Source organism: Kogia breviceps, chromosome 14, assembly GCF_026419965.1.
Source record: "Kogia breviceps isolate mKogBre1 chromosome 14, mKogBre1 haplotype 1, whole genome shotgun sequence".
NCBI lineage: Eukaryota > Metazoa > Chordata > Mammalia > Artiodactyla > Physeteridae > Kogia > Kogia breviceps.
In genome coordinates this window covers 90,095,464-90,109,970 of record NC_081323.1, presented here as the reverse complement: position 1 = coordinate 90,109,970, position 14,507 = coordinate 90,095,464, and the positions used below count along the sequence as shown (strand labels likewise).

The 14,507-nt window shown below is 66.7% G+C and overlaps 1 protein-coding gene across 2 annotated transcripts; it reads right to left on the bottom strand.

Moving 5' to 3' along the window:
- Positions 1-1,213: 1,213 nt before the first annotated feature.
- TMEM184A (transmembrane protein 184A) lies at positions 1,214-9,168 on the bottom strand. Of its 2 annotated transcripts, XM_067012811.1 has the most exons (10): positions 8,933-9,148; positions 8,503-8,634; positions 8,161-8,390; positions 5,434-5,599; positions 4,841-4,931; positions 4,656-4,731; positions 4,455-4,546; positions 3,444-3,613; positions 2,773-2,970; positions 1,214-1,956 (listed from the first exon to the last, which is right to left on the bottom strand). In XM_067012811.1, exons 1-10 carry the CDS (start codon positions 8,997-8,999, stop codon positions 1,697-1,699), a joined length of 1,482 nt encoding a protein of 493 aa, XP_066868912.1. In that variant the 5' UTR covers positions 9,000-9,148; the 3' UTR covers positions 1,214-1,696. The 2 variants fall into 2 exon arrangements, with proteins under 2 accessions (XP_066868912.1, XP_066868913.1); XM_067012812.1 differs by lacking the exon at positions 8,503-8,634 and having other exon boundaries at positions 8,933-9,168.
- Between the last annotated feature and the right edge of the window lie 5,339 nt (positions 9,169-14,507).

The following is a 14,507-nucleotide window of genomic DNA, read 5'->3' as shown; positions in this document are numbered from 1 at the left end:
TCTTGCCAGCTCCACGACCTCAGGCAAGCGGCTCAACCTCCCTGGGCCTCAGCCACCCTCCTGGGGCCGTCGTGAGGGTCGCGTGTGTGGCACTGCCGGCCCGGTCCTTGGCACACGGCGGGTGCTCCCAGAGCGCCAAGCCCGCCTCAGAGCACCCCAGGACCGCACGCTGCGTCGGGGTCTCCAGAAGGCGGCCCTGGCCCACATGCTCTGGGTACACAGCCTTGGGCAACTCAGGCCCCAAAGCAGGGCCCCTCCAGACGAGGGCCTTGGGGCAGCACCGCCTCCCCTGGCTCACACCGCAGGGCCTCTGCCCTGCAGCCTCCAGAAAACCTCCCTCCCGGGTCCGCGGGTCTCTGGGGGCCCCGTGGCCGCTTGCAAACCAGCTGGCAGACGTGGGGGCCCGAGCTGGGCCTCGGCAGAGGGCGTGGTAACGCAGATGGGGGACCTCCCAGCTGGCGGCAGAGAGGAGGCCGGCCTATCTTGTCAGGCAGCCGGGCTGGGCCCTGGGAGAGGCCGCTGGCCTTGAGTCCCGTGCCCCAGGCCCAAGGAACAAGGGGACAGGGGTGACCCCACTCTGCCCTGGAAACAGTAGGCTGGTTCCTGCCCTGCTGAGTCTGAGACCCTCAGTGCCTTTCCCTCTCTCCCTGGGTACCATGGGAGCCGGCGGCCGGGAGGCGGGGAAGGTCGTGGCTGGGTGGTGCCCGGGCCTTCCTGCCGCAGCGCTGCCAGCTCCGCACGCCTGCCCGTCGGCGCACCACCCGACACCTTTCCCCGGCTCCCGCCCCACCCTACTGAGCACCCCGGCCACACTGGACGGACCGAGGCTCACAACCCGCCGCCGTCCCCTTCCCACGTGGGGCCTCCCGACGTCCAGGGCCCACCCTCACTCCCCCTGTCCTGTTCCGCCTCCTGCGTCCCAGGCTCCTGGGCGCCAGCCCCCTCCTCGGGTGGGGCTGGCACGGGGCCTTGAACTGGGGGAGCCAAGGCTCCGGACCACACAGCCGTGCGCACGGCGGGTCAGGCCATCTCGGCTCTAGTCGGAGCTCGTTGCCTGCCTGCTCTGAGCTGCTACTGTGGCCCGCGGCCCCAGAGTGGATGGGGACCCTCCCCGCTGCACCCAGACTTCGCACGATGGGTCTCATCCGTCTACCTCACTGTGGTCCGTTCATTAGAGCGCTGACCCTGCAGGAACATAGGCCACTAGAGTCACTAGAAAACCCAGGCTGTTTATGCATAAATAAGTGTAGTTCACCAGGAAGCCACAGCCCTCCACCGGTGGCCCCAGCCCCTCCCAGACTCCCAGCAGCCACACCAGCCCTTCCTCCACGGGGCCACCCTGCCCCCTGCCCGCAAGGCCCGCAGCTCCGGGCTGCCCAGCCCCGCCCGGGAGCTGTCCATCCAGGGAGGCCACCTGAGCCGATGGCTAGGGGAGCCCGGCAGGTCCCCGGGCTTGTCAGGTAGGCTCAGGTGCCCTCCTCTGAGGCCAAGGGCCCAGCAGGCGATGGTGCGGCCCCGGGGCGCCTGGAAGGGCTACCAAGCGACCTGCTCCACCGGCCAGAGGTGGGACGGGCCGAGTGGGCTCCACGGGCCTGGCAGGAGGGGCCCAGGAGAGCCTGACCTTTGGCAAGAGGGTCGCTGGGAGAGGGGCCCTGTCCTTTCCCGGTGGCCACGCGGCCGCTGACCCCAGGACCCCCTACAGCTCCTCCGTGGGGATCAGCGTCCTCTTCTCCGTGTTGCGGCTCTTCCTGCCCCTGCCGGAGCCACTGGCCGTGCCAGGGTGGGCGCTGGGCAAGGGGTCCCTGCCCGGGCCGGGTCCCGGGGCCTCGTGTGTGGCCTGCTGCGTGTACTGCTGGTAGGTGGGCGAGAAGTTGTGGATGGCGTCCTGCACGATGTCCTGCGGGCTCACGGTCTCTTTGAGGCCGCTGGAGATGCTCTGCATGGGCGCCGTGGGGGCTGGCGACAGGCAGCGGGTGGGCTGGCACGCTCCCCGCGCCCCATCATCTACCCCCACGCACCCAGACCCCGGGCCCTGACCCTTCTCCCCACCAGCCTCGGGGCTAGCCAGGGCCGGGGCTCCTGCATCTCCAGGCCCTGGCTTCGGCCAGCAGAGGGTGACTCCTAGGACCCCGGAATCCCAGCCCAGCTTCTCCACCCCAGCCCAGCACTGGGGCTGTCCCAACCCAGACCCCCTGCCAGGGGTGGCAGAGAGAGACCGCCGTGAGCTGGCCCCCATCTTCTCTCCGCCCTGGTGTGAACCCTTCACACCCTCGCCCACTCCAGGCTGACCGGTCCAGGCTCAGGCCACCCCTACCCAAACGGGCCATTCTTTAGGGACCCCAGCACCAGCCAGCCCTTGGTCTCTCCGGTCAGGCTGGTCCAGGCACCTGGGTATGGTTGCTGGGGCCCCCGGGCTCAGGCGCTGTGCCAACCCCCTATCACCGAGGGACCCTGGGGGGCCCAAACATCAGGTCCAGCCCATCTCACTCAGAGTTCAGCCCGCCTGCCCGCCGGCCCGCCTGGTCTCTTCCCCTGGACCACGTGCAGGTGAGGCACCCGTCTGGAACTTGGGTCCTCCGTGGGGCCATCTCCCTGCCCATCAAGTCGACATTCCCAGGGCCCGTGGGCAAGATGGGGTACAGAGACATGGTGCTGGGAGGGCCCAGGGTGGACGGGGCTGGTCAGGCCCACCTCAGGCCCACCCTGTGATGGTCCAGGTGCACCACAGCCACCTTCCCCACCCCCGCCCGGGGCTGCCGGGGCCCCGAATACCTGGCGAGTGCTCTTTCTTCTCCGAGTACACCTGGCAGGTGAAGGCGTAGCGCAGGGCGACGGAGGCAAAGAGCATCTCGATGCAGATGATGAGGTTCTGGTAGCCGGCGGCCACCGTGCCGGCCCCCACCCTGCTCCCATCGATGACCTGGGCCTCAGGGATGACCCCACACCTCTCCAGGATGGCCAGCAGCACCCCTGGGGGATGGTGATGGCCAGTCAGGTGCCTGCCCCAGACAGGAGGCTGGACTGCAGCCAATCGCAGCCAAGAGTCCCCCTGAGGCCGGCCTCCTGGGCTTGGCGGGGGTCTGCAGGGTCTGAGGTCCAGAGGGGATGGGAGCCTCCAAAGCCGGGGCCTTGGCACAGCGGACATCCAAGAACTCCCCGAGCGCTTATTCTGACATCTCCCTGGCCCCACCCCTCACCGTCCCCTGAGAAGTGGGGGTCTGGCGGTGCCCAGAGCCTGGCCCAGGGCCCGCTGCGGACAGGGCTCCACCGCCCCCCGCATGGCCCCTCCCCCACACATCAGGCCAGACATGCCGGGTGGGGAGCCCACCATCTCCCCCGTGCCAGGGGCTTGATGGCCTCCCGCTGTGAGGGCCGCCTGCTGACGTGGCTACAGCTGGGGCATCTCTCTGGGCTCCAGCCCCTGCCTCAGAAGCCCCACCCACCCTGCCAGAAAGAGAGGAAGATGACGGCCTTGATGGTGAGGAACTTGAGGACAGGCTCAAAGGGCCGCAGGAGCTCCCTGGTGGCGAAGTAGAAAAGGAACAGGGCGTAGAGGGCCAGGCTCACGGAGGCGTTGTAGATGAGGGTGACGTACAGGTAACCGCTGTGGATGCTGGGGGCCAGAGCCGGGTCCGGTGGTGAGGGTGGGCCCGCACCCCCGTGCCCTTCTCACCCTGCCAGCTGTGCTATTGGCCTGGGCCCCCAGCCTGGGCCCCGGCAGTGGATCAGACCCGGACCCTCCCTCCAGGGCCTGCAGATGGCACCCTCCGGGAACGGCAGAGGAGCTGGTTGCAGGGCGTCGTCTCTAGATCCTGCCCCTTTCCAGGCAGGAGCCCTGCTGCCCCTCCCCTCTCTACCCTCCCAGGCACGGGAACGGCCCCCTACGTCGTGGACCCACAGTCGCGCGTGAGGGTTTCGTGCGCATGTCAACGGTGTGAACTCGTGCACATGCTCATTGCCCGTCCCCATGTGAGAGCACGTGTGTCTGCACATGCGCATGTGCGTGTAAGGATGAGTGCGCCTGCGCACAGGGGAGCATGCGTGCGCCTGCGCACAGGGGAGCATGCGTGCGCCTGCGCACACGGGAGCATGCGTGCGCCTGCGCACACGGGAGCATGCGCACGCAGGCGCGTGAGGCGTTCGTGTGGACCCAGGGCAGGGGCCGGGCCAGCGCAGAGCGTGGGTCTCTGGGCCCGAGCACCTTTAAATCCACGCTCGCCCTCCAGTGGCCTTGCTGTGGTGTAGCGCTGGGGCCGCGAAGCCCTGGAGTCTCCAGGGCACATGTGTGGCAAGGGTCTGTTTGCCATGGCCTTGCCCCCGGCCCTTTCCCAGGAGGAGGAGGGGGAGGAGATTTGGCCCTTGCTGAGCCCTGTGCTGAGCCCTGCCTACCTCCCCTGTGCTCCCCAGGCCGGCCCGCCCACCCCCTCCGTGCCCGCACGCCAGCCTGGCCTCACTTGAAGTCCCCGTCGTGGTATTTGCCGAACGCCTGCAGGATGATGGTGACCAAGGCCATGATGGGCTTCACAATGCAGAACTGCAACGTGGCCTGGGGGTGGGGGAGGAGAGTAAGGGGACGGGGGAGGGGCCGAGGGACCCCCAGCACAGTGGGCGCTGAGCGGCGGTCAGAGGGTGGCTGGGAAGGGCCGGGCACTCACCTGCTTGCAGAAGCGCAGAAACCCGATGGAGTAGGACATGCCCCGAAGGCAGCAGGTGCCATAGAAGCAGCTGGGCCTGGGGTGAGGGAGTCCCTGAGGTGTGTCTTGGAGGACACACCCCTAGACTGGCCTGGCTGCCCACCCTGGGCGTAGGGGTGCCCGGCGGGCTCTGGGGAGACGCTCACCGGATGGGTTTTCCCCGAATCTCAGCCATGATGGCACTCTCGCCCCCCAGGTACTGGAAACAGAGGCTCAGGAAGCTGTAAATGACAAAGGCTGCAGAGCAGGGGTGTCGGCAGTGAGCCTGGGCGGTCCACGAGGGCACCCGGCCTGCACGAAGGCTCCCTGACCGTCAGAGCTCCTTGGCGCCCATTTCCCGGAAGACAGCTGGGGTTCAGCTTGCGCATCAGGACCCACTCCTCACGGGGGCTCCCGGCCGGATTCTGGGACCACATGCCATCCCTGGTGGGGGGGGCCTGCAGCAGTCACGGCAGCGCTGACGCCCCCCACCCCATCTAGGGCCCTTTCCCCCCGCCAGGCTCTGGGCAGGCTCAGCTGCAGTCTTGCCCCCAGCTTGGGAGCCTGGGAGGCTCGTATCGTTAGCACCACTAATCCCAACTGGCCTGCAGGGGCCTGGCTAAGCCAGACTCAGGCCTGGAGGGTGGGGTGCCCTGGGGCAGGCGGGGGGAGTGCAGGCGCCTGGGAGCCCCTCACTCGGCTCTCCCTGCCAGCCCAGCTTGGGGCCGCTCTGGGCCCCGGGGGAGCTAGCTGTGCTCACCTTCGTAGCAATCCCGCACGGAGTCAAAGTAGACGTAGTGCTGGTGGCCCCCCAGGAGGAGGAGGCTGAGCCAGGAGTCGAAGGCGTAGATGGGCACGATGAAAAGCAGGCGGATGATGTAGCGCTGCTCGTTGGGGACGGTGTAGGAGCGCAGGTGCAGGTAGATCTGGGCGGGCGGAGCAAGGCAGGCCTGGGGGACATGGCCCACCCGCCACCCAAGTGGGAGGAAGCAGAGGGGACCTCCCTGGGCCCTGCCCTCGGCGGACACTCTGCACTGGGAACACGCATTCACTCACGTGCCCCTTTATTCATTCAAGGAGAATGGCCCCAGGGGCAGGGGGATGGGTGGCAGTCACGCCCCACCCCCCGTGGCACGACTGGTCTGGAGAGCCGTTTGGCATTTTGACGCGGAGGCATTAAAAGGGCCGACGTCCTTTGACCCTTTCTAGGGATTTATCTCATGGAACAGATTTATTCAGAAACAAAAGTAGGATTTGCGTTCAAGGACGTTCATCGTGGGGACACACACGAGACTGAGCACGGTGGTGGGGCCCGTGACCGAGATGCAGCCACGCAGAGGGCTACCCTACAGCCCCGAATCGCCAACATGGGGAGACGCTCCGACAGAACGCAACCGGTCACGTCAGGATGGCAAACCGAGCAGGACCCAGGTGTGTGAAAAAGCAGGGTAAAAATGAAGGGAAAGACAGCCCTGGACAAAAGGAAAAGAAGGGTGGTTCTCGTGTTCGTCTGTATGCCTTCCTAGATCATCCGTATTTTCTACGAGGACAAAAAATAAAACAGTGACAGGGTCTTCAGAAGGAAGAGGGTCTGGGGAGCCAGGCAAACAGGTAGCTGGCTGTAGTCCCAAGCAACTCTGGGAGGCTTCCCAGAAGAGGTGCCATGAGAGGAGGTGGAGAGAGGGCAGGCAGAGGGCAGGCTGTGTACAGAGACCCAGCTTCTTAGGGCCCAGCACGGGGAGTGGCGGGTGCAGCCTGGCGTCAGAGTCAGCCTCCTTATCAGCCACTCCCTCCCCAGCTGGTGCGGCAGGAGGGCATGGCCTGACCAGCTATCAGGAGATGGACTTCTGCTCCTGGGCTGGCACTGCCTGGCTGGGGGCCTTGGCAAGCCGCTGTTCTCTCTGTCCTTGGTTCCCTGTCTTTAAAGTGAGAGTCCAGTTTCTCTGTCCCATTGGGCTCTGAATGGGTGGGGAGGGTGGGACTCCTCCATGGGAGTGCGGGTGGGGGCGGGGAAGAGGGTGGGGGCGGGGAAGAGGGTGGGGCCTGGGAAGTGCCACCCACGAGGTCTCCATCAGCCCTATCCAGGCCGTGGGGCCCCAGGACGCTGGGCTCCAAACACACGTGCTCAGCTGGCACCCAGAATTACAAAAGGTCAGGGCAGGAGACAGAGGACAAAGCCAAGGCCCCGACTGTGGCTGGAACTGGCCTGGAACCAGGGTGTTGGGTGCCCATCCCCCTTGCTGCTCCTTGTTCCACAAATCACAGCCGACTCCAGACCTAAAGCCATCTGCCACCAGGGAGGAAGGTGTGGCTTCCTTGCAGATGCAAATGCACCACCCCCCTGTCCGGTCTACCTGTCCAGATGCTCCAGGGCAGCTTGGTAAGACTCAGGGCAAATGCTGCCTCCTCCAGGAAGGCCTCCCGGATGGCCCCAACAGGAAGGGACCTCCTCTTCCTGCCGCTCTCAGCTGCACCTGGCCCACTAATACATTTGCCGTGTCCCCCTTATATTCTGGTTATTTGAGGCCACACCTGGATACACACGACACAGCACGTAGCTCTCACTGAGAGGGTACTGCCCTGCCTCGGAGGCCTCTGGTCACCTGCTTCCCTGCCAGCCAGTCTCCCTGAGTGCCCCCTGCCCCTGGCTTGCCCCGCCAACCCAGTCCCTGTGACAATGCCAGCCAAGTCATTCCAGCAGCTCTGCTCTCAGCTCGCCCCAGTGACAGCCTCCCCTGGCTCCCCAGCACCCCCAGGCTGAAGGCCAAACTCAACTCGCGCATGATGTCGGAGGCCCCTCCTACGGGTCCCGGGTGCCTCCAGCCCAGGCAGCCCTCTCCCTGCCAGCTCTGCTCGTCTCTCTGGCGCAGTCCTGGGCTCCCGAGACCCTCCGCTGCCTGAGATGCTCGGGACCCCACTGCCCGGCCCTGCGCTCGGGTACTTCCTCCTGTCACCCGCTCCCTGGCTCTTGTTGCCAGGCCTGGCGCCGCTGCACGGGGGGGCTGCCTGTCTCCCCAGCGCTGGGCCCCTCCAGCCAAGCTCTGACTCCCGGAGCCTGGTCTCACCCCTTACGGAGCCACGTCCCAGCCTCACCAGCTTTCCCGGGGATGCTGTGCTTCTGGAGGGGAAGGCCTTCCCTGCCCCCAGCTACGTGAGCCTGGGAAAGACCCCGGTCTCTCCAGGCTCAGGCTTCTCATGAGTGAAAGGGGACCGTCCTGCCAAGCTCAGTGGACGGGCTGAGGGGCCGACGAAACGCCCCGGGGGAAGCCCACCTTCCGGCCCAGATCTCTCCCTCCCCTGCCCCCTGCCCTGGCCCGATGCTGCCTCCGCGAGCCCCTGGGCGCTGCTCCTCTGGCCCGAAGGCCTCCAAGGTCTGCACCCAGGCCATGGCTCGTGGACCCACAGCCCCAGTAGGGCCGGCCAGGGCCAGGCTGGGCTGCGGCTCACGGAGATTGGGTCCCGAGGGAGCGCGCAGGGGAGGGCTCACCTGGTGGCCGGTGAGCAGCAGGGCGGTCCACACGAAGACGCCCGAGATGCCGCGGGCCAGCGCCGTGGTGAGGAAGAGCTGCGAGGGGCCCCGGGAGCTGTTCCCCACGCGGTCCACCTGCAGCCCGGTTGCCCACGTCAGGGGGGCCCCCAGGAGCCCTGAGGCATTAGTCATTTGCAGAGGCGAGGGAGGGCAAAGGTGCGCCCAGACTCTGCAAGCAGCCCTAGTGCCTGTGGGGGAGAGAGCGGGGCAGGGACGGGGAGGCTGTGCTGAGGGGCCACGCTGGGCTTCGGCCCCCGTCCCTCCCGTGGCAGCTCCGGTCCGACCCTCCTGCCCGCTTGCCTGGGCTCTGGGCAGCCTCTGCGTGCAGGGACCAGGTCCGAGGCCCGGGCCTGGGTGCAGACACCAGCTGCCTGACTGTGTCCTGGGGCGACCGGTCCCCACCTCTGGTGTCCCGGGCTTGCGGGGAGCCTGCTTTTCAGGGGCCAAAGACATCTGAGAAAGTCGGGGAGCCCCTGGTGCCCTGCCTACCAGGGGTGGAGTCCAGGAAGCAGGCCAGACTGGCACAGCCTGCAGTAGCAGACGGGGTGGGGAGGCGCCCTGCACCCACCAGGCCTGCCTGGCCGTCTGGCGCCCAGCTTGGCCAGGGCCTCTGGCCACCCAAGCCCGCTTGCCAGCCCTGGGTGCTCTGTTCTTCAGCTGCTCGTAACCCACTGGGGGGCCGGGCACCTCCCCCCTCCCTCCAGACCTGGTCACAGGGTCCGGCACCTACCTCTCGGGCAGGAAACTCCGGGGCCAGTTCTGGGAGGCCCGGCCTCCAGGAAAGCCTGGCTGGTCATTTGTGTGGCCACATGGCCCCCACGGGCGGCCCCAGCGGGGGTGGGACCAGGCTACCTTCCGGAGGCTGGGCCAGGCCTGGGGACAGGCGGCCAGCAGGCCAGCACTCAACTCCCAGGTGGCCCACCGGAGCCTCTGGCTGCAGGGAGGTGCCCAGGCAGAGGGGAGGAGCCGAGGGCTGTTCCCTCCGCCTTTGACACTCTATCCCTCCCCCGGCTGTTTGCTGGAGGCAGCTGGCTCCCAGGAACCTGCCTGCGCCAGGTGCCCTCACCTGCCTGCGCCAGAAGGCCAGGCAGCTGCTGCCCGGGCTTGAGATGGGGGAGGGGTCTGCGGTGGGCCAGGTTGGGCTGTGTGCGTAATGGGTACGGGCTTCCAGTGGGGTTATGAAAATTCTGGAAGGAGATAGAGGTGGAAGTTGCATGACATTGAGGGTGTATTAGATGCCACTTCAAAACGGGTAAATTTATTATGAGGATTTCACCTTGCTTAAAGCGGCCCCCGGCCCCAAGAGGTGCATTGGAAACATTTCGGGTTTTTTTGCCAGGGGCTGGGGGGAGGGGAGGAGGGGGTGTGGGTGAGTCACAGCCAGGCCACTGGGCCTGCCCTGTGGTCAGCCCTGGGCCAGTGGGAAGGGCTCACCCCGCCCCGGGCTCCTGGAGGCGCCAGCAGGGTGGGGGGCCTCAGCCGTCTGCCACCCTGGGTACGAGGACTAAGTGCCCTCGTGGTCCCGTCCTTGGTGCCGCCCGACCCTCCCTGCGGCCCTGGATCGTGGGGTCGAGGGGTGGGAGTCGGGGGATCCCACGTGTCCAAGGTCCTTCAAGGGTCCAGGAGGGTCCATGGGGAGGCTGCCGGCCCCTCGGACACACGGCGCCGTTCCTCCACTCCTCCGCCCGTACCGCCCCCCTGGGGAGTCCCCCAGACACGCCCTGAGGCCCCCATCCTGACTCAGAGCCCCCCGGACCGGGCCCGACTCCCCTCCCGGCCTCCTCCGATGCCGCCTCTCCTCCTGCCATCTCGGATGTCACCTTGTCTCTCTCTTTGCCTCTCTAACTTCCACAGGCGCGTCGGGAACCCCGTGCCTTGCCCAGCCCGTGGCCGGGGCACCGGTGTCCCGCGTGGGCTCCCGCTTGGCCCAGCAGGGCTGGCCGGCGTGGTCTCTGGCCCTTTCCAGCCGACATGAGTTCTTGCGAGCCCCGCGCCCGCCCCGAGCCCCGCCTGCCCACGGCGCCCGGACCTGCGACGCTGTCCGCTCGGCTGCGTTTTATAAACCTGGGGCTCCCCTTCCTTCTCTGGCTTCCCGACCAGGTCGCTCCAGAGGCAGCCCCGGCGCTCAGCCCTTCGCCTGACCCTGCTCTGCGGCCCCTTCACCTCGCTGGGCCTCTGCTTTCTCATCAGCAAAGGTGCGCTTGGGGTCCGCCAGCCCCTGCCTGGGGTACGGCACACAGGTCCCTGCGATCCCTGGGGACTGGGACAGTACCCCCTCGCCTTCGCCCAGCCCTAGACCCCAGCGCCCGAGGGTCGGCAGGGGCCCGGGGTGGGTAGGGTGCGCTTCACCGGCTTAGAGGGCGCGACTGACGCAGGTACCGGGTCTGGGGGAGCGAGGGCCTCGGCACCCCGGTCCTGGGGGGGGCCGCGGAGAGGCTGACCCTGCGGCCACCCATGGGGCTCTCTGGCCGCACGAGGCGCCACCCCTGGCGGCTGCTCCCAGGGCCGGCACCCACGCGGGAGAGGCAGCCTGGCCGGCCGGGCCTGCCCTCCCTGCCCAAGGCTGGACGCCGACCAAGCCTCTCGCGGGACAGAGCTGCCCACCCGGGCGCGGGTGGCGGGCACCTCTGGCCACTGTGTACCGTGACCAGGTGACTGGGCCCCGGGCAGCTCCCGGCCCAGCGGCGGGGTGGCCGAGGAGCCTCGGGCCACTCACAGGCCTCAGCGCCCCCCTCCCGACGCCTGCCCGTCACCCCAGGGACCTAATGGCCTCAGCGTGGCACCGAACCTCCTTCCAGGCTCCCCTGCTGGGCCAGCCCCCCTTCTGGGCGGGCCTGCCGTTTCCGGTGGCACGCGGCTCTCTCCCACGGGGTCAGGCTCCCCCCTCCCGCCTTTCCCGAGCCAGGCCCTTCCAGCTCTGAGCTGCCCGCTCTGGGCCGGCAGAGGGGGGGCTGGAGGACGGGGTCCTGACACGCCCCCTTCTCCCGGCCGGCCCACCAGCGAGCGCCAGATGGGCTTTGGCGGCGGCCCGCACAGTGGCCACTGCCTCAGCTGATGCCCCCACGGCCTCGGCCGGGGTGACTGCAGAGGCCCGCAGCACACCCCTGCAGCCCGTGGGCGCCAGCCTGGGGACCCCGGAGCCCCTCCTCCCCTGCCTCTGGGCCTCATGGGCCGGGGGGCTGAGGGTCCTTCCAGCTCTAGTCTGGGGGCAATTTGGGAAGCTGTGCCTCCCCGTGTCCAAGGTGCTGTCCCCTCTGGGCAGGACACTGGGCCCCAAAGCCGGGCAGGAGCAGGGCGCTGGGTCCAACACGAGGCCAGGGTCCCGGCCTCTCACCGTGTCTGTGACTTGGGGCCAACCGTGGGCCTCTCCGAGCGTCAGTTTCCGCGGGTGACGGCCGGCTGTGTGCGGCAGGTCAGCCCTGGTAAGAGCGGGGACTCGGGAGGCTTTGCCCACTCCTCCCACAGGCTGCTGGCGCTGGGGGCTGGGCGTGGGGTCCCGCCAGCCTCGAGCACGTGGGTGGTCTTCCTCCACTTCTGGTCGGCTGGGCCAGCCAGCCCTTCCCTGCAGCCCAGCGGGACCCACACGGGACCTCAGAGGCTTTCTGTCTTCGTCCTGTGGGCCTCCCGCCCTCTGTCCTGCCCATGCCAGGCCGAGCCCCTCCCCAGGCCTGTTGCCTCGGTCCCCAGGGAGAGCCTGCGACTGCCCGGGGCTTGTCCGTAGCTGCCCGCTTCCCCAGAGCGAGCTGCCCCAGCCCTGGGGGGCACACTTCCATGAGGACCTGGGGCAGGGGTGCCGACCTGGGCCTGGCCCGGCTGGGCTGGCCTGAGGCCCGTTTTGGTCATCAGGTGGCATCCTGGGGCCTGGCAGGGGGCACGGCCTCTGGCGTAGAGATGGGGTGGGGACGGAGCAGCTGTGAGTCTTAGAATTTCAGGGTGTGGGCGCTTCTCTCCAAGGCTGCGCGGGGCCCCAGCCTGGGTGCCACACCTCTCTGCTGGGTGCGCGTGCATACACACACACGTGTACACGCAGGCACGCACGTGTGTACACGAGCACACACGTGTACATACGGGCACACACACGTGTACATACGGGCACACATGTACACACGGGCACACGCACGTGTACATACGGGCACACACGCACGGCTCACCTCCCCGGGGGCTCCCTCGCCGTCCGGCCAGTCCCCTGGGGCAGCTCTGCCGCAGGTCTCCAGGCCTGAGGGGGTAACCAGGGTGGTCTGACCCCACCGCCGGGCCTTCAGGTCTCTGCCGTCCCTCCTCACAGCAGCCTGGGTCAGTCTGATACGATTGCTCCTGGCAAAGCGCTGGCCTTGCCCCAGACCCAGAAAACCCCTTCCTGCTGCCTGCCCCGCCCGCCCTGCCGGGCCGGTCCTACCTGCCCAGGTAGCCCAGCCACACCACCCGCCACGCCCTGCCCAGATTTGGGACCAGCCGTCCCTCCCACCCACCGTCCAGCTGGCTGTCGAGTCTCCAACATCCAGGCGTGGATCTCGTCTGGACCACTGACCAGGTGTGGCTCTGGGGGCTGCATCTCCCTGGCCCATCTGTGTAGGTGGGGTGGGGTGGGGGGGTGTCCCACGCCCACTTCAGAGGTGCAGCGAGGCTTAAACAGGGTGATGCAGCATCTGCCGCGCACGGAGCTGGGATGTCCGACCGCCTCCCCGGCCCGTTCACGCTGCTCCATTTTCCTTTCTCTGGCCCCTTCGCCCCTTGATGCCCTACATCGGGGAGCGCCCTCCTGCCCGTTCACTCCCCCCACCGCGCTCCGGCGCCCCCCCCCCCCCCCCGGCTCCCCACAGTCCTGGAATTTACGAGTCCCCACAGGCTGCCCTCTGCTTCCCGCTGTGATTAGGAAACCCCGACGACAATGCCTCTGCCTGCTCTGAATGCGTTCTGATCCATCGGGCCGTCACCCGCCAGCTACCGGGCACCCGCTCCTGACGTCCGCTTTCACTCCAAGGCGCTAAACAAAGCAGCCTATGCCAGTTTATCCAGCTGCGCCCTGCGGTCACCGCTTTATTCCGTGGGTTATTTGTCATAATTGCTTCAGGTGGATCCAGGGCTCTGTCACACCCTGGATAAGCTACTCAGACTGGTAAGTGCGGGCGGCCGCCCTCCTGGCCTCTCTTGTCCGCCAAGGGTACCCACTGGCCCTTGACTCTGAACTGTAGCCGCAGGCCCATGTCCACTTACGAAAAGGGAGCTAGAGGGAGGGGAACTTGGGGTTCTCTACTTGTAGCTCAGCAGGAAACCGTGTCGGATGAATCATAACGCGTTGGTCCAAGGGCATGGCCTTGAAAAAGGGAAACTCGTGCACCAGTTCATGCCGCAGGGGCTGGCAAATCAGCCCCACGTTCATTATTTACATTGGGCCATAAATTGCTGGAAGTTGTAATTACAGTTTGATCGCCGGGTAAGCACCATATGCAGCCTTTCCATCTAAAGGATAACAATTTCCACAAAGCCAACAGCTCTGTCTGCGGAAACTGCGGCTTTCTAGACCTCTTTATTGGAGAATGTATCTCTCCTCCTGAATTATAGCAGCTGGGAGCAGAGCAACGCGGAAAGCAAAGGGCCAAATGCCTTTTCATACGAGTCGCATGTCTTGATTTATAAGGCAGAACAGAGCAGTGAGGCACTGGCTTCGTGACGGAAGCCTTTGGTCTCAGCCTGTAGTCTTTTTTTTTGGTGGTACTTGGACCTCTCAGGGTCAGCGGCCATGGCTCACGGGCCCAGCTACTCCGCGGCACATGGGATCTTCCCCACCCAGGGCACAAATCCATGTCCCCTGCATTGGCAGGCGGACTGTCAACCACTGCGCCACCAGGGAAGCCCCTCACCCTGTATTCTTTAATAGCTACCAGATAGCCTCAGGCAGCTCTGAATAAGTGCCACTCGGGAAGGCGCTGGGGACCCTGGTTTCAATTATACGTCAGTTGCCCCACCATGTTCTGGGCGGGCAACCGTGGGCCTGTGCAAGTAACAGGGGCCACCACTGATCACCTGGGGGTCTGAGCGACTTGCCCTGTCCTGCTGAGACTCAATTTTCTCCACTGCCTACCTGCCTCTTAGGGGCAGTCATGAGGACTCAGGTGGTGTGTGCACTCCCAGATCCACCGCCGGTGTTCCCCGGAAGGGGGTCCTGGCTGCCCACTCCGTTTCAGGATCCCAGCTGGTCTCTGCTTCCAGACACCGGCTCTCACCTCAACTCTCCTGCTGCCCCTATTTTCTCACGAGACTAAGAGTCAAACGGCACAAAGATTTACTGGTCTGGTCTCTGGTAC